This window comes from Myotis myotis, unplaced genomic scaffold (assembly GCF_014108235.1).
Source record: "Myotis myotis isolate mMyoMyo1 unplaced genomic scaffold, mMyoMyo1.p scaffold_m19_p_3, whole genome shotgun sequence".
NCBI classification, from domain to species: Eukaryota; Metazoa; Chordata; class Mammalia; order Chiroptera; family Vespertilionidae; genus Myotis; species Myotis myotis.
Genome location: NW_023416335.1, coordinates 22299645 through 22321598, shown reverse-complemented (window position 1 = coordinate 22321598; position 21954 = coordinate 22299645). Strand labels below are relative to the sequence as shown.

Here is a 21954-nt window from a genome sequence, read left to right as displayed (position 1 = left end):
GTAATGTTAAATGATATATTAGTCACTTGGTATTCAAACAACTAAAGCTGTATATGTAGAAGTATTCACCTTTGTTGTTCTACTATGCCATTAAAATTATAGTATATCTAAAGTGTGAAATAAAAATAATATTGGAAACTATCTTTATTTCAAATTTTTAGTAACTTTGAATCTGAAGTCTACATGTAGTTACAATGGTCATGTCTTTAAATTTTTTTCACACATAAATAAAGTGTATGTATAAGGAATTTATAATAAACATCATTTTGAACAAATTCAAAAAAAAGATGCAACTGACAAATACATAATTGTACCAATACAGTACCAAATACAATTTTTTAAATTACAAATAGAAATTTCTGAGTACTAGTTAGAAATAAGCTATTCACTGTTATGTTTCAGTAAAAAAGCTGGTTAAATTATTATCTTCCACAGCTTTGCACTTGGATTTTTGTCTATTTGAGTAGAAATGTTATTTATAAAATATTAAGTAAAATTGTTAAATTTTGGAAAAGCATTGGTGGAAACTAGCCTAACTGAAAGTAAAACAGAGAAGAAAACAGGAAGCCTTTTACACTGATAGCCAACAATGAAAGAGAGCAGAGTATAAGACAATTGTCAGCCTTAAATTGACACATAGTAATGATCCCTCCTTTAGAAAAACTGCTGTTTGAAACTGCTGTTTTGAAGCTCTCTGCTATTTCTTGCTAGTCCCTTGTTCCATAAGTCAACTCTGCTATTTTTAGACGGTCTCTTATTCTGTAAAAATAACTTTGTTATTTAACTTAAATAATAGAAAAGATAAACTTAACTGTCTGACCTTGCAAGCTAGCCATCTAAAGGGGCTAATACACTGATACTGATAATAATCTCATGCCAAGTGTTTGTTAGATATGATATGTACTCAAGGTTACAAGTTGTCTGTATAAATATGATAAGTGTTTGTTAGATATGATGTATACTCAACATTACAAGCTGTCTGCAAAAATAACTTACACAAAGACCTAGAAAGATATAAAAAGGGAATGCTCCTTCCTTTATTTGTTCGGCATTTGACAGAGATATTCTGCTCTGAACCTGCACGTACTAAAAATGACTCCTAACTAATTGGCTCAGTAAGGCATCTTCTCTAGCTTGCTGATTGACAATACAACAAAATGAGAGCAAAAGCAAAGTACTATACTATACCACATAATAAAATTAATTTAAACTAATAAAGTAGATTTAACTCTTGCCCTGAAGCTCTCCCTAGCAACTTGTACTGTGAATTTTCACTCAACCAAATGTAGTGATTATCTCCATTTTAAAGAACTACCCTTTGGGATGTAGATAAACGGCAATAGGCTGTTTAGAAAAGCCATATTCGGTGATTTGGAGACAAAGGTTAAAATGAGAGCTTTAATGAAGGGAAAGGCAATAAGATTTATTGCTAAGAAGTAGGAACCCTACACTGCCTTCTACATTCATGTGCCTTGAACACAAACGACCATTAGTTCTATTTACTAGCCTATAGAGTAAAAAAGAACACATATAGAACAAAGTAGAATAATGCTGTGAGAGATTCCATTGACACAGAGAAAACACATCTGGCAAGCAAAATCTCTCATTAATTAGCTTTTATATTTGTCATAGAATCCTGAAAGTGATACTAAATGAGGTGCTATAATGATGCAATCCACAGAAGGCAAATCCTAACCAATCTCCGCTCAGATGTGGCTACAAAGAAAAACTTGAATGGAAAACTTCCGAAGGGAAATCAATTCAATCCACTTCTAGGCTAGAAGTCTTTGCCCAAGGCAAACTCCACTATTGTTTGTGTTGCATGTTGATGATTATTCTACATGGATTCCTTTTCTGTTACTTTCAAAATGGGATTTTTTAAAAATCACTGTCTTTTATTGGAGCATTGCATGTCAAGTGTGTGTTAGCTGGCTCATCTATAATTTTATCGTAAGTTGTTTGATGATGAAGAGCTTCACTCAGGCATCGCTGCAAGGAATTCATAGCACCCAAATAATCTGGAATTGGTATTGAGTGCAATAACCAGATGGATCTTGAGTAGAAATTGAAACAACACAGTTGTTTGAGTGGTGGAGCTAAATAGTAGGGAGAAAAAGACCTAAGGATATCACCTAAATTATAAAACCAACTGTGTATAAAGAGGGTACATAAAGTAACATATTTGAAAGGTGTATAAAAACAAGTTTTTAAAAACCTGAACCATAATTAATGCACAAGAACATAAAAACTTCGTGAAGAAAAAAATGTAATATTCTGAGAGGTTACCTGACAAGTTTTTCGATTACAGCATACTCCAGTGCCACATTTTGCACCTCCAATCAATTTACAAGTGTTCGCATTACAGCATTTTGCAAAACTACAGTTCTAAAAGCAAATACAATCAAGTTAAATAATAGAAATTTTAAATCAAATAAATAATTTCATTTGTCAAAGGGTATTAAAATTTGTCTCTAAGTTAATTACAATTACAGTATAATGTTTACTTCTATATTTACTTGTAACACTGTTTATTTAAACTTCATATAGTTTTAGTAAAGAAGACAATGGTAATAAATTATTCATGATTTCATGCTCAAGAAATGGAACTGTTAATAATTTAATCTAATCATTTTCAATCCTCTTTGATTTTGTAAAAATATGAACAATGAGTTTTCAGGGGTTTTTTTCATTGAGTACATCATAAGTACTTTTCCATATTATCAAGTCTTCTCAAAAATAATTATGGGAATATATTACAAGTTATGATTGTGATAAAATAGAGGTTTCTAAATTAAAATATTTTATCATTATAAAAACCTATTCAGAGAAAATTGTTCTTCATTATTATTTTTAGCTCCAAAATTTTATATTAAAGATTAATTCAAAAAGATATTGGAGTCTTGGAGAACAAAAAGAATAAATGCTCTTTATAATAGTATACTCTGATTTCCAACTTTCTTATAGTTGTCTATTCAGTGCAAGAGTGATATTTTACTAGACTGGTAAGAATATTTAAAAATTAGCAAAACGTATAGGCAAAAATAACTAGGAATTTAGGTCTGTTTCAATTTATTTATTGTACTAATAATGTGTTCATATTGAATATATATGCACATTCTGGTTTACTTTATATTTCTATGCACCAATTTCCCTTGAGGTAGTCTGTTTATTTACTTTACTTATAAGTACTTGTATATTAATGATATACAATTCAAAAACTGAGCTAGCCAGAAGGAAAACAACACAAATGAATATAATTCAGAATGCTTTGGTGATCTTGTACCAGATTATCATCACTGCCCTTAACCTAAGGATTGAATAGCCATTCTATCAGGAAAACTTAACCTGAGACTTATTGACTTTGGAGGTAGACAGCTTTTGCCCAAACTTTTGAACACTGACATGATTCCCCTTAGCCACGTTGTATATATCTGGAGGTGTGCCTTTATTATCTAAGGAAAAACAAACGCTCTTGTAAACTTTCCTCTGACGCGTACTTCTACTCTGATTACTGTATCTATCATATCACTGACCCAGTTAATGAAAATCGTTAGGTGCTCCTTTTGAACCTCTTGGAATATTGATTTCCTCCTACAGAGTTCCTTCATGTATTTACATCTTTCTCACACTAACAATCCTTACTAACAGTCTCTTAAAACTTGGATCTTGACTTCATGCCACCCAAATGCTGCTTCTGGGGTTGATACAAATGTATTGGTAGAAATTATCTTGCCCAGATGGCCAAAGTGTTGAATCTACACATGCTGTGATAAAGAAATTGTTGTTCTCTGCAGAAAAACTGCAGTCCATTTGCTAGGAATCTTTAAATCCATTCAAGGTGTTTGTGTATCACAAGGAACACAGAATTAATTCAATCTTATACTTACTACCTATTTCTGCTGTAAAAATTACCATAAATTTAGTAGCTTAAAACTACGTGCATGTGCTAGTATTATTTTACAGTTCTGGAAGTCAAAAGACCAAGAGACTAAAATTAAGATTTTGAAAGTTCTTCATTCCTCCTGGAAACTATAGAGAAAAATCATTTTACTGCCTTTTCAGCTTCTAGAGGGCACCTGCATTCATTGGGTTATGGATTCTTACTCCATCTTCAAAACCAGTGATGTAGCATCTTCAAATATCATTCTCACATAGCCTCTGACCTGCCTGCCTCCCTCTAATAAGTATCCCTGTGATTACATATGGCCCACTAAGAAACATAGGAGATCTCTCCCTCTCAAGATCCTAAACTTGATCATCTCTTCAGAGTACTTTTTGCCATGTATAGTAACATATTTCCAAGTTATTAATATTAGGACATGCAAAGCTTTGGGGGATATTCTATCACATTTCACCATCTGGTCTCCAAAGATTCATCATGTTTACCTCCTAGGCAAAACACATGCACTCCATCCCAACATCCATAGAATCAAAACTCATGACAGCATTAACTTAAAGTGGCTGATTGCTGACTCATCTCAATGGAGTGAAGGAACAGTTAAGTCTGCAATTATTCTTCCTTCCTCCTGGATCTTCCTTCATTTTGACATCTAGGTTTGGTGACAGTATGTTCAATTTCATGACAAAGTCTCCATTATTGTATAAGCCAATTCTTATGATGTCTCTCTGTTTCTATACTTATTCACATGTGTTTGTGTTTGTGTATGTGTGTGCATATGCCTATATGTATTTTATTAATAAAATGTATTAACACATACATATTAAAAATAAAAATACTCAACAATAACTTTATGCAGATTATATGTTGAAATAATACTACATTTGACATATTAAATCAAATTATATTATGCAAATTTATCTCACCTATTTTATTTTATAAATGTTACTAGAAAATATAAAATACATATGATTCACATTATGCTCCTAACAGATAAATTGCTCTAAAAAAACTAATGGGATTAATAAATAAATTCAGCAAGATTGCAGTAAAAAATTAAGACTATAAATATCTAGTGTATTTTTAAAAATGAGTAATAAAGAAAACATTTTAAAATATATGATTTAAACTATCATAAAAATTTTAAAACATCACAGTAAAAATTTAAAAGTTTATCAGTAAAAAACCTATATAAGGAGTACTAGAAAATACTGTTGAGATAAATTAAAAGAAATAAAAAATGAAGGCATATACCTCCATTTTATCTAACATCAAATTTATCTAAGGTTCAATGCAATTTCTTCCGTCTTTTTATCTGTAGAAACTAAAAGAAACAAATCAGATATTCTTACTAAATGCAAAAGGCCATGATCACCAAAAAAAATCATGCTGGAGGATATATAATCATATCCCACAAATTAATAGAAATTTATAGTAATTAAAATGGTGGCATTAGAGTAGAAAAAAACAGAAAAACTCATAAATGTTTACTTGGTCAATAACCAAGATTGATTCACAGCAATGAGAGGACAATCCTATAAAATAAAGAGATAATATGCAAATTGACCATCACACCCTCACACAAGATGGCCACCCCCATGTGGGCACAAGATGGCCACCACAAAATGGCCGGCAGGAAAGGGCTTTTGTGGGCGACCAGGCCAGCAGGGGAGGGCAGTTGGGGGCAACCAGGCTGGCAGGGGAGGGCAGTTAGAGATGATCAGGCTGGCAGGGGAGGGCAGTTGGGGGCAATTGGGCCGGCAGGAAGCAGTTAGGTGTTGATCGGAGTGGCAGAGAAGTGGTTAGGAGGTGATCAGGCTAGCAGACAGAGCAGTTAGAGGTAATCAGGCAGGCAGGTAAGCAGTTGGAGCCAGCAGTCCCAGATTGTGAGAGGGATGTCCAACTTCCTGTGGGAACATGCCTAATCTGGCAGTCAGACATCCCCCGAGGGGTTCCAGATTGGAGAGGGTGCAGGCTGGGCTGAGGAACATCCCCCCCCCCTCAGTGCACAAATTTTGTGCACCGGGCCTCTAGTCTTTAAATAAATTGTGATCTTTAAAAGTTGATATTTTTGCCCTAGCTGGTTTGGTCCGTGGATAGTGCATTGGTCTAAGGACTGAAGATTTCCTGTTTCGATTCCAGTCAAGGGCTCATTCCCTGGATAAGGGCTCGATTCCTAGTGGGGTGAAGGGGGGTGCATGCAGAAGGCAGCAGATCAATGATTCTCTCTCATCATTGGTGTTTCAAACTCTCTCTCCCTCTCTATTCTTCTGAAATCAATTAAAAAATTGTAATTGAAAAAGATGATATTATTATAGTATATATAAAAATCAATTACAGAGGGAATGATATCAAAAGAATGGCAGCTTGAGGGATCCCCTTGGTTTCAGCCTTAAAATTTCAGCAATTTGAATAGCTATAAATCAACAAAGGATTCCCTGGTCAACTCACAAAAATGCTTCAGAGATCTGCACATTGAAATATCTAAAGGTAGGCGAGTGGGAGCAAATGGGGGAGGAGAGAAGGGAGAAGGACTGAGACAAGCCACAGAAGCTCTACTGCAGCCAGTAAGTGGCTCATGGCTAGAGAGTGGAGGAATCGTGTAGTGGCTGGCACTCCCTTCATCTGGTAGAAGCAAAGAGATTCCACGGACATTCCTGCAGGAGTGAGCAGAATGAGCTGTGGCTGAGCCTGGAGACAGGAACTGGGCAAGGACACAGCATAGGGTTCAGCCATGGTTGTGGGCGGGTTGGCATTCGAGACAGAGAAACAGAGCCACGGAGCCTTGCTTCCTCAGGAGACGCCTCTAAGCCGCAAAGAAAAAGCTAGAATCAAGATGAAAGGTTGGAAATGATTCCCCGAGCGAATGACATCCACAGAAAAGCTGGCGCGGCCACACTTAATACCTTACAAACATATCTCAAAGCAAATAACATCCACAGAAAAGCTGGCGCGGCCACACTTATACCTTACAAACATATCTCAAAGCAAATGACATCCACAGAAAAGCTGGTGCGGCCACACTTATACCTTACAAACATATCTCAAAGTGGCAAAGGTAAAGAGAGACCCAGACGGACATTTTATATGAAAAATTGGGCACTACATTAAGGAGCTATAACACTTAATTCATATGCACATAGCATGCAGCAAAATACATAAAGTAAGCACTAACAGAACTCTAGGGAGAAACAGTCAAAAGCACAATCATAGTTGGGGACCGTAATACTCCAATCAAAGCTCTGGATGGTTCATCCAGACAGAAAATCAACGAAAAAAAATGTTAACTTTAAATGACACATTAGACAAAATGGACATAATTGACATTTACAGAGCTTTTCATCCCAGAACATTATCCATTCTTCTCCAGTGCACATGGAACATTCTCAAGGGTAGATCACAAAACTAGCCTCAACAAATTCAAAAAGATTGAAATTGAACCAAGCACATTCTGTGACCACAAGCTTTGAAATTAGAAATCAACTGCAAAAAAGAAGTAAAGAAAACCACAAACATGTGAAGATTAAACAATATACTATTTTTTAAAAAAGACTGGGTCAAAGAAGAAATAAAGGTGACATCAAAAGATATATAGAGACAAATGAGAATGAAAATATGACATATGAATTTTGGGGATGCAGTGAAAGCAGTAATAAAAAAAGGAAGTTTATCATTACAGGCCTATTTCAAAAAACAAGAGAAATCCCAAGTAAACACCCAAACATTACATCTTAAAGAATTAGAAAATGAGCCTTGACCTGGTAGTTCAGTTGCTTAGAGCATGGTCCCAATATGGAAAGTTTGCAGGTCTGATCCCTTGTCAGGACACATACAAGAAGCAACCAACAAATGCATAAAAAAGTGGAACAACAAATTCTCTCTCTCTCTCACTCTCTCTCTCTCTCTCTCTCTCTCTCTCTCTCTCTCTCTCTCTCTCTTCCTTTCTTCCTTTCTTCCTTTCTCTCTCTCTCTCTAAACTCAAGTTTTAAAAATGAACTAGGAGGATAAGAATGACTGGAAAAAGAAGGTGAAGGGATCAGTTAAAGAACACATATGCACAGCCCATGGACACATATTAGTGTGGTGAAGGTAAACGGAAGGAGAGGTGGGGTGGGTGGAGGTGGGCAAAGGCGGGTGGGATGAGGTACATCTGCAATAGTGTCAACATTAAAATTTTTAATAAGAAAATAATAAGAAAAAATAACTAGAAAAAGGTCAAAGGTAACCAACCCAAAGTCAGCAGAAGACAGGAAATAATAAAAATTACAGCAGAATTAAATGAAATAGAGAAGAAAATACTATACAAAAATTAATACAACAAAGAACTGGTTCTTTAAAAAGACTAATAAAATGACAGTCTCCAGGCCAGACTCACTGAGCAAAAAAAGAGAAAAGACTTATATAAACAAAATCAGAAATGAAAGAGGAGAAGTTATCACAGACATCACAGATATACAAAGGGGCATACTAGAATAGATGAAAGGCTATAGCACATTCACTTATCAGAGCTTTTCATCCCAGAACATCACATTATCCATTCTTCTCCAGTGCACATGGAACATTCTCAAGGGTAGATCACAAAACTAGCCTAGAGAAATGCAGGCACATATGCAGCAGCAGACTTGCAAGAACAGTCATGGTCAAAAGGAGAAGATAATCACTAAAGAGGAAAAAAATGCATACCCACTAAATCACTGAAAATAAATAGTGTGTGTGGGGGGTGGGGGTGGGGGATCACACAGGTCAGAAGAAATAAGCTAAAATTAAATTAGAAAACAAATGTAACAAAATGGACATAGAAAATATAAAAATTTTGAGAGAACTACACTTACAGAAATTCATTCTAGAGGGGTGTAAAGAGTCATAACAACTTAATACAATAAGGATCCTGGAAGAGATCCTCGAGCAGAAAGAAGCCATAAGGAAAAAAAAAAAAAAGAATAAACCATGGACCTCAGTTAATTTTTAAATATGCAAACTATTAATCACAATAACATCTAAACTAATAACTTTACAAATCAAATACAGATCAAATAATAAATTAAAACAATGTAGGTATTGAAGTAAATAGTACAAAAAAACTAAATGAGAATAGAGTAATATCAGGGAAATGCCAACTCAAAGGAACCTAAAGACATAGAGACAGAGTCAGAGCAGAGACAGAGATAGAAACAGAGATGGAGATGGAGTTAGAGGTAGTTATGTCAGACCAAGTATACTTAAAACAGAAAGCAACATAGATATAAGAATATTCACTCTTTATAGGTAAAAAGTTAATTTCTAGGAAGAAAACCAATTGCATTTAAGTTTGCACCATAAAACAGCTTCAAAATATAAAGAATGAATTAAGTTCTAGTGAGAGTTAGGCAAATACAACTGGATCGTTGGAGGTATCAATATTATTTCTCAAGTTCTGAGGAGAAAAGCAATCAAAATTAATAAAGATACAGAAAACTTGAGTCATTCAATTATAATGCAATCAAGTTATACAGAATTTTATTCCTAATAATGAGAGACCTTTCATATTTTCTAAAAAATCTATATCAATCAACTTCACCATGCATAAGTATATGAAGACAGGCACAACAAACTTCTTTGATTAGTCATCTTACCAAGCACAACTGAAAAAAAATAATAGCAAAAAACAAATATAACAATAATGAATGATGGATTATGATTTATTCAATTCTGTGCAATCAGGTTAAAATAAATGAAGTTTCCCAGATGCAAGGATGGGGAGGTAAATAACACACATTTTATAACTTAGGGAACCAAGGCACTCGCTTGGGAAGAATCCAGATGATTTAGGTGATGATTATATTATTGAAGGGACTGGTGTTTGTGATACAGAAAGGTGACTGTTGCTATTAATGGTTACACAACAAAGAAAATCGTATTGAATCCATGCTATACTTACTCCATACTTAAATTTTTCAAATGTTTCAAATTCAGATGAGTCAGTTCTCACATGTCCCTTATCTCCATGTCTTAGAAATTTGATAAAATGGTGCAGCATTTGACAAAAGCCCCCCCCCTTTTGTATCACATCTATATTTATAGCACTATATGACAAACAAGCAAAAATGAATCTTTAGGTAAGCTATCAATGTTTGCCACTAACCTCTGGAGGGCCACAATCACATTCCTCTCCAAAGTCCAAACGTTTATTACCACAGCTTGGTTCTAGTCTTCCTTGGACAACCACTTTTGAAATGGTTTGATTTTGAAGACATTCAAATCCAGGCTGTGAAACTACACCTTCATATTCATTCACACTGCAACTGCTAAAAGACTTTACACCACGGGAACGTCTAAAATTAAATTATATTCTTTAGATAAATGGAATAAAATCACTATCAAAGTCACACTCGTCAATATAGCATTATTAATTCTGTACACCTTCAGTCAGAGAAAAACAAGAAGGAGGGGAGAGTGCTTTGATTTTTAATGGTAGTCATAAATGTAAGCAACGAGTTCATTTATATTGTAATTTAATGTAATAGAAATCTAGAAAGTAGAGAAGTTAAGGTGACATGAGTTAGAATATATTAAAAACAACAATGCCTGGAATAACAAACTATTTAAGTATGCCCCAATATTCATTTTTGCATTATTATTGTCAACATCATATTTATAATCATTATTATAAGTAGCACTGATTAGAATTAAGAATATTAAGTATACTAAAAAATATATATGGAAAATTAAAGAAGAAAAGATAGTTGATTGTATTAGTGAAAAATCAACACTTGTTCCTTGGTAATAATCCATTAAAAGATCTCAACATTAAGTATATAAAATGTATAAGCCTTAGATTATTTCTTAGTTTCAAATTTCTATATTTCTATGTGTACTGTTGAATGAGTTTTTGTTTAATCGTGTAACAATCTAAAACTTAGAAAAATAATACAAATATAGTCCAATATTTTTTTCCTGAAACAGTAAAAAGTTAACATCAGAATATTTTTCTAAATATGTTTTCATTAATTTTAGAGAAAGAGGAAGGGAGAGGGAGAGAGAGAAACATCAATCAGATACATCCTGCATGGCCCCTACCGGGGATCAAGCCCTCAACCTGGGCATGTGCTCTTACCAGCAATTGAACCAGCAACCTGCATGAGACTATGCTCAACTAACACCAACCAAGGTTAGCATGTTTTCATAAGTGTAAATATTTTAATGTGTAATTCATACATAGAAATGAATTCACCTAAAACAGATACTTTAAAACCAGGAAGTGATGACATATTATCAATGCCTAATCGTAAAATTTTATTCAGAATTTTCCTTCAGCACAATATTGGAACTTTGATAGCAAAAGGATAAAGTTCAGAATCAATCATTGCATTTAGTTCTCATGTATCCTTAATCTAGTCACCTATGATTTTTCATTGGATTTTATGACCTCAAAAGTTTTATTATTACAGCCTGATTTTTTGGTAAATTGTTCCTCAATTTCAGTTTATGAAATGCTTTCTTATAATTACATTGATGTTATGCAAGATATTTGCAATTTTCCCACCAATTTGGGTTCCAGTAATGGCATGAGCTTCATGGTATTTCAGGCTCAATAGGGTCAAGTTTGGGGTGTGCAGATGAGTCAATGATTTCTGAGCTCCCAGGTCTCTCAGATTTTTAGAGATCCCACTGTGTTAATTTTATTTCCTCCTGCACAGCTACTTACTTCATGTAGGTTTTATTTTGTTAGCGGTTTGAACCCACCTGCTGGTATACTTGGTGCATTCCAGTTTTGGAAACATAGAATATGCTTTTGCTCTTTGTTTTTTTCCTAGTTTTATTCTTTAGTTTGTGAGAGACTTGTGGGGACTAAATTACCATCCGAATTCCATCGTCTCCCTTTTTTAAAACATAGTACTCCCCAGGGAAGGAGCCATCCTATCTTGGTTTTTATTCTAATAGTGCCTTCCTTTCTATGACAAGAATGCAAAGCTATATCTTAGGGCACCTCTTTTACTAGTTTCAACTCCTTTCTAAATTATCTGTCCATGGTTTTAATTCCCATCAATATGCTGATGGCTCACACACTCTAGATCCCTTGTCCTCAGAGATCCTGATCCATATAACTGTGCACTTAACTCTAATGAATGACTCGATGCCTCCAATATAACATATACAAAATGCCTAAAGATTTTGCAACTTCTCCATTCCTAACATTTGCCTTTTTCAATATCAGTTAATAAGTTGTGCTATCCAAAAATCTACAATAATACTTGCCATTTTCATTTATCTTGATCTTAATAAATTGCTGCATTTATGAGAATCATCTCCCAAATATTATTATAATGATTTCACTCTGATATATTGTTCATTCATTTTTTAAGATAATTTTTATTAGCCATTCTGTATAAATCAATTTAAAATGTGGTTTGCTACATTGATCATAAAATCCCACCTCTCACATCATGATTACACAATCAGGCTCTTTCCTACATACCCCATGTTAGTTACTCCTGGACTTCTTCCCTGATGGATTGTTCTTTAGCCTCCTTGCATTTTACTTTATTCTCCTTATGCCTTCTATATATGTCCTTATAGTCCAAGCTATTTCTTTTATTTTGCATTTTTATCACTTCCCCCCAAACCCCCCGCTCAATCTCCTTATTCTAATCTGTTGAGTTTTTCAAGCTTCTTGCTATACAAATATCAGTCACTTGCTTTCCCTAAAAAGTACTTAACAAGTTCTTTACATGACCAAATTCATTCTTTCTCTTCAGGTCCCAGAATTACTTCCTAGGCCACGTTATTAAAAAGTTTCCTCTCCCCATGTATTCCTTATTTACCTCCTTCTGGGCACCTATCATAAGATGTTTATATTTTGTTTATTCTATGGCCACTTTTTCTTTCCTGTTCCTAATGGGCTAACATTAAGATATTTAGAACTTACCTATCTTGTTAACCATTGATAAGGCAAACATATAAAACTCTGCAACACAGTCAATGCTTGTTACATTTTTTAAATGATAAATAAATTTCACTTCAAGACTCTATAAGCCCCAGAAAGTCATTACAACAAACACTTTCTTTCTAGACATTGAATATAGAAATATTAAGCACATTTTCTACAATATCAAATCCTAGTTTTATTTCATATGTTTTAAAAAAGCACAAATATATTTAATAAAAATAGTCTTACTCTTAAGTGATCATGCAAGAGATTATACATCAAAAACTACTGCAAACATTTATCAAAAAATATATAGATTGATAGAAACAACATCTTACATTGCTTGAGGATTCATAATGCATGTAGTTCCTGGACAGTTACAATTATAGCTGTCATCATAACTTAACCCCAGATTAACTCCAAGCAGCTGTGCAATAACTACTGAAAATGCCTCTAAAGACATCCTCTTTGGATACTAAATACAAACAAAAAATACGTTGCTTAAGTTATTTCTTCACCCATTTGATCATTTCAATAAATAATTCGTGGTCATACTACCTAAATGCAAATACACATTTAAGAAAATAGCACTCTAAAGCTCAATAATTTCTTAGGAATATGAAAATATGGTAAATTGTAGTGGATTGTTTTAAGAAGTGTTTTTTTTAAATCCAAATGGCATTGACATGAAACAAATTAATGCAATTTTACACTTTTATTGTATGTTGCTGATTTAAATAAAAATAATTTAAAATTTTTTTTATAATAAGCATTTTTTCAGTCACTGTATTATTTTCCCATGAAAAGAATACACAAATTCTTAAGGGTTAAGTTGGCATTCAGTTTTGACTTCATAAGTAGTTTTAGGAAAAAAGTCAAATTATTTGATTTTTCTGAATAAGGCAGAATACTGTAACCTTTCAAGTAGCATTTCTTTTCTTTAAAAATAAAGGAGAAAATAAAATACTTGAGAAGCAGTAATGTCAGGAAGACATAAACCCCTCACAACCAACGATCTTTTACTATCTGCACAGGTTTTCTTTCTCCATAATGCCATGGAGTTGGAATCACATGGTATTTAACCATTTCTGATTGGCTTCTTTGACTAATGACTTAAGTTTTCTTCATGTCTTTTAGTGACTAAATTGCCCATTATTTAGTCACGAAATAATATTCCTTAATATGGATTTACCCCAGTTTGTTTACCCTTTCACCTACAGAAGGACATCTGATATTTGGTAGTTATGAATAAAGCTGCTCTAAACATTCATGTGCAGGTTTGTATATGGGTGTAATTAACCGACTCATTTCTGTAAATGCCAAAGAGAAAAATATCTGGATCATATGGTAAAAGTATGTCAAATCTTGTAAGAAATTGAAAATTGTTTTCCACAGTGTCTGCACCATTTTTCATTCTCATCAACAATGAATGGAGAGATCCTATTTCTTCACATCCTCACAGCATTTGTTATTGTGTTTTTCCCTCCCAGTACAATATTAAATTGGAGTGGCAAGCTATAGTCTTGCCTTTCCCATATCTTAGTGGAAAAGCATTTAGTTTCTCACCAAAAGGTAGTGATATTAGTTATAGGATTTTTTATAAATGTTCTTTCTCAATTGAAGAATTTCCCTTCTAGTCCTAGTTTGCCATATTTTTTAATTATAAATAGTACTGGATTTTGTCAAATGCTTTTTTCATATCTATTGATATTGATCACATGATTTTTCTTCTTTGGTATACTGATGGGCTAGATTGCATTAATTGATTTTCAAATGATGAACAAGACTTAAATGTCTGAAATAAATTCCAGGTATAATATTAACAAAAAGATATAAATTATGTTTTTTAATTCTTGCACTAAAAAAATACAATAAATGACCTTAAAAATTCCCTAGAGCAGCGGTTCTCAACCTGTGGGTCGCGACCCCTTTGGCAGTCAAATGACCCTTTCACAGGGGTCGCCTAAGACCATCCTGCGTATCAGATATTTACATTACAATTCATAACAGTAGCAACATTACAGTTATGAAAGTTATGAAGTAGCGACGAAAATAATTTTATGGTTGGGTCACAACATGAGGAAATGTATTTAAAGGGCCAGAAGGTTGAGAACCACTGCAGAGGGATTCAAAAGCAGACTTAATGAGGCAGAAGAAGCAATCACTCCTAAATATAGGTCAGTTGGAATCACTGAGTCAGAGGACAAAAAAGAAAAAGAATAAAGAAAATATAAAGAGCCCATGGACACTGGCAAGCAGACCAGTCTATGGATTATAAGTCTCCTAAGGAAAAGGGTTAGAGAAAGGGGCAGAGAGCTTAACTGAAGAAATAATGGGCTGGAAAACTGTGGCAGAAAATGAACACGCAGATTTAAAATATTCAATGAACTCCACCGAGAGTAAATCCAAAGAGAATCACAAAAAAAGACACATTATAATAGGAGCAAAGACCAAATACAAACAGAGAATGATGAAAGCAGCCAGAGAAAACACTAAAGATTCCACATAAAAGAAACTCTTAGAACTAATAAATGAATTGCAGGATATAAAATCAAAACAAATGTGTTACGTTTCCATATACTTAAAACGAATAATCTCAACTGCACTGGACATTCCCTGCAGATCAGAAACATGAGACTCAGAAACTTTAATGTTTAAAAGTGACCTAAAGTGTGTCATGGAGAGAATTGTACCCAGGCATTGTTGACTGTTTTCACTGCTGCTGTTGGATCCAGGGAATGGAAGAGACATCATTACAGAGAAGCCTAGGACTTGTCATTGCAACACCTTACCCCAGTGCTCCCATGAGTACTAGGTGAATATGTTCCTAATTTCACTCATCATGGGGTAAAATATTTTCATTAAACAATCATCTATTTGAGATTCTAGAGGATATAGAAATTTGTTAAGTATACAGTTTTAGTTCAAGTGCCTTTGTTTTCCTTTTAATTTTGCTCCCCAGTTTATATAATCTCTTTTTTTATTGTTCAATTACAGCTTACATTCAGTATTATTTTGTATTGTTTTAGTGTACAGCACAGTAATTAGACAAACATATACTTCACACAGTTTCCCCCTGATGTTTCTAGTATCCACTTGGCACCACACACAGTTACCATAATTGTATTGACTAGATTCCCTATGCTCTTATCTACGATTAATGGAGTTTTGTGCACGTCCTTTTGGTTTGTGTTGATGAACAGTTGATAGGCAAGTAGTGCTTTGGGGCATATATATTGGTTATTATATAGCTCATTTTGAATTTGTTCGACTAATTTGTTGAAATAATTTCCAAAATTTGAAATTCTAGGTCTAAAGTATCCTAAATTTATATTTTTAGTCACAACTGTAGCTTTTTCATAATGTAGATACTCCTCATCAATTTATGTCCCAGCATTTGCTTAAGGGAGGGAGTAGAAACTGTACAAAATCATTCAAAACCGAAAACATAGATATTAGTGTCTTTATTCTTTGATTGTGTGATATTGCAAAGAAATTATTTTCTGTCATTGGTCAACTCAATCGTCATAAATTCTTAATCATTAATTGTCATTTGTATTATTTCATTTTCTTTCTCTTTTTTTCAGTTGCTAGGGCTGATTAGTGTTTTTGTTACTGGTTTCTAAAAGCTCCTTAAGACTAGAGATGTTAACCATTTGTCATGCATTGCAAATGAAATACCATGTTTTTTTGTTATTATTTTACTGTGGTATTTTATTTTTTGGTTAGACAAAAGTTGTGTACTAAAATATAATTATGTCTATTTTTTAAAAAGAAAAGTAATTCAAGATGCAATAGCATATAAAAGTGAAATACTTGGGACAAACTTAAACAAGGTTTTCAAAGCCTTGTACAGTGAACATGCAAAATATTGCTGAAAGAAATTACAGAAGACACAAATAAATGAAAAGTCCATGTCCATAAATGGAGGACAACATATTGTTAAGATGTCACTACTTTCCAAAAGCATCTTAATATTCAATGCATTCCCCACAACAATCACAACGGCATTTACTGGTAGAAGTAGAAATAAAAATAATCTCAACATTCCTATGGAATCTCAAGAGACCATGAATAACAATTTGAAAAAAAGAACAAAGTAGAAGGACTCACTTTTACTGATTTCAAAAGATAGTACAAAGCCAACGCAATAAAAATGGTGTTATGTTGACTTAAAGAAAAACCTATAAATCATTGAAATAGAATAGGGAGCCTAGAAATTAACCCTCATATATATGTTCAAATGTCTATAAAAAGGCTCCCAAGAACACAAAATGAGGAAAAGATAATCTGTTCAACAAGAATATCGAATGGAGAAAAGATAAGTCTCTCCAATAAGTGGTGATGGGAAAACTGAATACCCTCATGGGAAAGAGTAAACTTGGACCCTTATGTTACACCCTATGCAAAATGTAATTCAAAATGGATGAAAAATCTAAAGATAAGACCCAAAACTGCAAAACAACTAGAATAAAACACACAGGAAAAGCTTTGTGACATATATTTTCTTGAATTTCTTGAATATAATTCCAAAAGCACCGGCAACAAAAGCAAAAATAGGCAAATGGGACTACATCCAACTTGAACTTTTTGTGTTTCAAAGGGCACAATCAATGAAGTGTAGAGACAACGTACAGAATGGTAGAAATTATTTGTAAATCATATATCTGATAAGAGATTAATATCCATACTTTGAAGAACTCCTACCACTTAACAACAAAAAGTTAAATAGGTCAATTAAAATAAGGACTAAAGATTTGAATAGACATTTCTCCAGAGGTGATATACAAAAAGCCAAAATGCACATGAAAAGATGCTCAATATCACTAATAATCATAATAATGCAAATCAAAACCACAATGAGATATCACCTCGTATCAATTAGGATGACTGCTATTTAAAAGCCCAGAATATGCCCTGGCTGGGTGGTTCATTTTTTTGGAGCAACATCCTATACACAAAAGGGTTGCAGGTTAGATTCTCAGTCAGGGAACACACCTAGGTTTCAGGTTCAATCCCCAGGCTGCAACCAATTGATATTTTTCTCTCACATCTATGTTTCTCATTCATTCTCTCTCTCTCTCTCTCTCTCTCTCTCTCTCTCTCTCTCTCTCTCTCTCTCTCTCTCTCTCTCTCTCTCTCTCTCTCTTTCTTCCTCCCTCCCTTTCTTCTTTCCTTCCTTCCTCTCTTTGACCTCATGTTCTGGGGTCAGGTGAGGATAAAAAACAACAGAAAATAACAAGTGTTGATGATGTGAACTGCTAGGATTATAAACTGGTGTAAACAGTATGATGTTTCATCAAATTATTAAAAATAGAATTACCATATGATACAGCAAAAACAGTTCTGGGTATATATCCAAAATAATTGAAATAGAAGAGGTATCTGCACTGCTATTTCATTGCAGTATTATTCACAATAGCCAAGCTATATAAACAACCTAAGTATCTATTGACAGATGGATAAAGAAAATGTTACACATACACACACTCACACACATATGCATGCATGCATGCATACATACGTACATACATACATGGACTATTATTCAGCCATAAAAATAATTTAACCCTGCCTTTGGATAATGCTAAATGAAATAAACCAGACAAAGACAAATATTACATGATCTCCCTCATACGTGGAATGTAAAAATGTCATACTCAGAAGCAGAGTACAATGGTGGTTGCCAGGAGCTAGGAGGTTTGGAAAATAGGGCCATGTTGCTCAAAGGGTACAAAGTTTCAGCTTTGCAAGATGAAAAGTTGTGCAGATATGTTTCACACAATATAAATAAACTTAACACTGTATACTTAAAAATAGTTAAGATAACTATATTTTACTAGTATATGTATCTTACCATTATAAAAATCCTTTTAAAATTTCATCATTTGAGTTTCTAAATCCATTAAAAATCACTTTCTAAAATATGTCAAAACAGTATGGTTGATACACTGTATGTATTTTTCTTGAAGTATATATATTAACTTTCAAAAGGGTATGTAATTACTGAAGAAATAGGAATAAAATGCATACCAGAGCAATTGCTACAGCAAGCTTTCGATCGCATATCCTTCCATGATATGTTGCTCCCATGTAATTAGGATAATTCCTATAACTAAATAATAAAATTTTTCTTGAGAATAAGTGCATTTTAAATTATTAGTAACTCAATCACTTTTTTAAAATATATTTTATTGAATTTTTACAGAGAGGAAGGGAGAGGGATAGAGAGTTAGAAACATCGATGAGAGAGAAACATCAATCAGCTGCCTCCTGCACACCCCCAACTGGGGATGTGCCCGCAACCAAGGTACATGCCCTTGACCGGAATTGAACCTGGGACCTTTGAGTCTGCAGGCCGACGTCTATCCACTGAGCCAAACCGATTAGGGCTCAATCACTTTTTAAGAATTGGATTCCTCAATAAAGCTATGTTTTTTTTAAATGTGAATATTACATATCAAGTCCAATGTGATTAATCATTTTTGTGTTGGGGTAGATAGTCTGCAAAGTTAGGTTCTAAGAGATGCTTCAACATTATTTGATACACATCCCAGAATCCAGCAGTGGCTAATCCTTCCAAAAAATTAATCAACACCCTTGTCACTTCTGGGTGGATATAATGCTAGGATGTAAAACTCAGGAAAGCTTATTGCCATGATTTGCACATAGAAAAACCTTTAAAGTATATAAAAATGTTGGCTTGGAGTGCAAGTAGAGAGACAGAAAATGCTAAGAAAAAAAAAGAGAGGTAGGATGTACAAACTGTCATCATTCATTTTTATTCTTAGGAAATGTTGCTCCTGAATTCCCAAACCTGACCTTGATTCACCTTGTTATCTGATGTTTTTATTTTGCATTTTGCCAACATTGTACTCATACACTATTTTTGGTCATTATATATAAAATTTGGTATATACTGTTTATAGCTAATATATCAAATAATTTGATAAGCACTATTATCAATGCAAATAAGGAACTTACATCAACAAGAATGCCATATTATAGGACCTGTGAAGCAAATTGCTTTCTTTCCATGACACAAATCTTTGTAGTAGTTCATTAGCATCCCCAGTACATAAAATCTTATTTTGATCTGACCAGATCTCCAAAGATGTTAACATAACAGTCAGTTTCAGCTGGGAAAACATCTGAAAACAGAAGATACATGATATACAGTTTAGACAATCAGAAATATATTATTACATCTCTATACAGAATGCTAATATATTCAATTTGCTATAATTTGGGCATGAAACCCACTGCAAGTAAAACAGCTTGGTAGGACTATACTTTTATAACAATGTAAATTTTACCCATACAAATAATGTTATTGCATAAATGAGAATGTTTCTTATGGATCATAAAAACTTACAGTGTTGACAAGACCAAAGATATGGACAATTTTCTCAGTTGCAGCAGCCACTTCAGAGCCCATATAACCATACTGAAAGACAAATTCTGTTTCTTAATTTCCGGTGAAAATTACTAAGTTACCACATTTCAATATATATAAAATATTACAATAAGTGCTTAAGTGAAAGGATAAAAGCAGAAGATTAAGATTTATCAAATGCTTAAGTTTTAGGCATAAACCTATAGCATTTACATATTAGTCAATACAATTAAAATGATAGAGTTATGATTATCTTCCTGTTTACACATACAAAAATTAAGGGTCAAAATTTAAAATTCCTAAATTTAAGATACAAAAATTAAGGGTCAAAATTTAAGATTATAAATGCTAAGGGTAAGAACCAGAACTCAAGTCTCTAGCTAAACCACTAAGTCTTTTGGTCTAACACAGAGCTCTGAGTACCATAATCGTGAAAAAAAATTAAGAATATACCCTCATTTAAGAGAACAAAATTAATATTTTCTCTGAAATCCTTCATATTATATGTTCACACACATGTCTAAGTGTTTGTGAAAAGCACAAAAGTGGCAGTTTGAGATTTTCAATAATTTCCAGCAAGTCTGCAGAAGACTAGTGACAGAAAAGAAAATGCATTGGCCACAGGTCTCTGATAAAGACAAAAGGGAGTCTATGATTCTCTTCTCCTAGCTCATTGGAGATCGTTTGCACTTTGCTATTTATCTGTATATGACCTTTCTCAATAAACCACATTATAAATTTATACACTACAGCATGTGTGTGGTATGGGTGAGGATGGACCTCTATGAGGCTAAAAATGTAAAAAGCGACACAAAAGAAAAATATATGATTATGGAAATGAGTCAATAATCACAAATTATCAATACCCCAAATGGCAACAACTATAAAAAAACCACTATGTGCAAATTCAAATTTAAAAACATCTTCATTATGAAGACATTACAGTATTAAAAGTATGAAAATATGCACAAAAAATTATTAGATAAAAAGCAGATGCCATATAATACGATAGTTATATTAATAGTATAATAGTTACATTATTATAAAAAAGCTTGAGGCAAAAAATAAACATAATATTTATCAATATAATTGAACATTGATAAAATATTCAATTCATCAGAAAGAAGGAAGCATTCTAAACTTCATGGTAACTAATAACATAGCAAAAAAATGTATAAAATAAACTTTAAGAGAATTATAAATAGAAATTAACTGTCATAGTAAAGGATATTAACATAGTTCCCTTAATCATTAAGAAATCTAGGCTGCCATGCAGTCATGATGGCCGGATGGGTAAATACTGTGCTCACTTCTTCCCACAATGACATCAAAATTACAACTAACTTACAGAACAGCCATCAAAGAGAATCTCCTGAAGACTAGCTGAACACAAGGCCTATGACTTAGGATAAAAAGAGGAAGCTATCACAAAAATGGTATGAGGACCAGAAATGCTGAAAAGGCTGCTCCCTAGTGATTCCCTGAAACCCACCCCAACAAACTCACACACCACACCCTGCCTGAATCTCTCCCAGCAGTTTTTCCACATAAGCCACCTACTTTGGCTTATTCTGAAGACTTTCTTAAAATCTTTCAAAGGTTCAAAACCCCCAAACAACTAGCAGCTGGTGTTGGACATGCCCTATGCCTCTTACTAAGAGCCCCAATCACATCTTCAGTTCACAGCCTGGCCACACCCGGGTACCTACAAGCATAGGCAGCAACCAACTTCAGATCACTTTGTAGATCCTATCA

General features: G+C 33.6%; 1 protein-coding gene across 1 annotated transcript in view; it reads right to left on the bottom strand.

Moving 5' to 3' along the window:
- LOC118649822 (A disintegrin and metallopeptidase domain 3-like) overlaps positions 1-21954 on the bottom strand; it is a 72231-nt gene that overhangs the window by 21335 nt on the left and 28942 nt on the right. The window contains exons 8-13 of the mRNA XM_036297237.1: positions 20179-20250; positions 19788-19954; positions 18837-18918; positions 13142-13278; positions 10020-10209; positions 2287-2385 (exon numbers count right to left, since the gene is read on the bottom strand). Of these exons, the coding sequence (XP_036153130.1) occupies positions 2287-2385; positions 10020-10209; positions 13142-13278; positions 18837-18918; positions 19788-19954; positions 20179-20250 (747 nt within the window). The remainder of the gene's footprint in view (positions 1-2286; positions 2386-10019; positions 10210-13141; positions 13279-18836; positions 18919-19787; positions 19955-20178; positions 20251-21954) is intronic.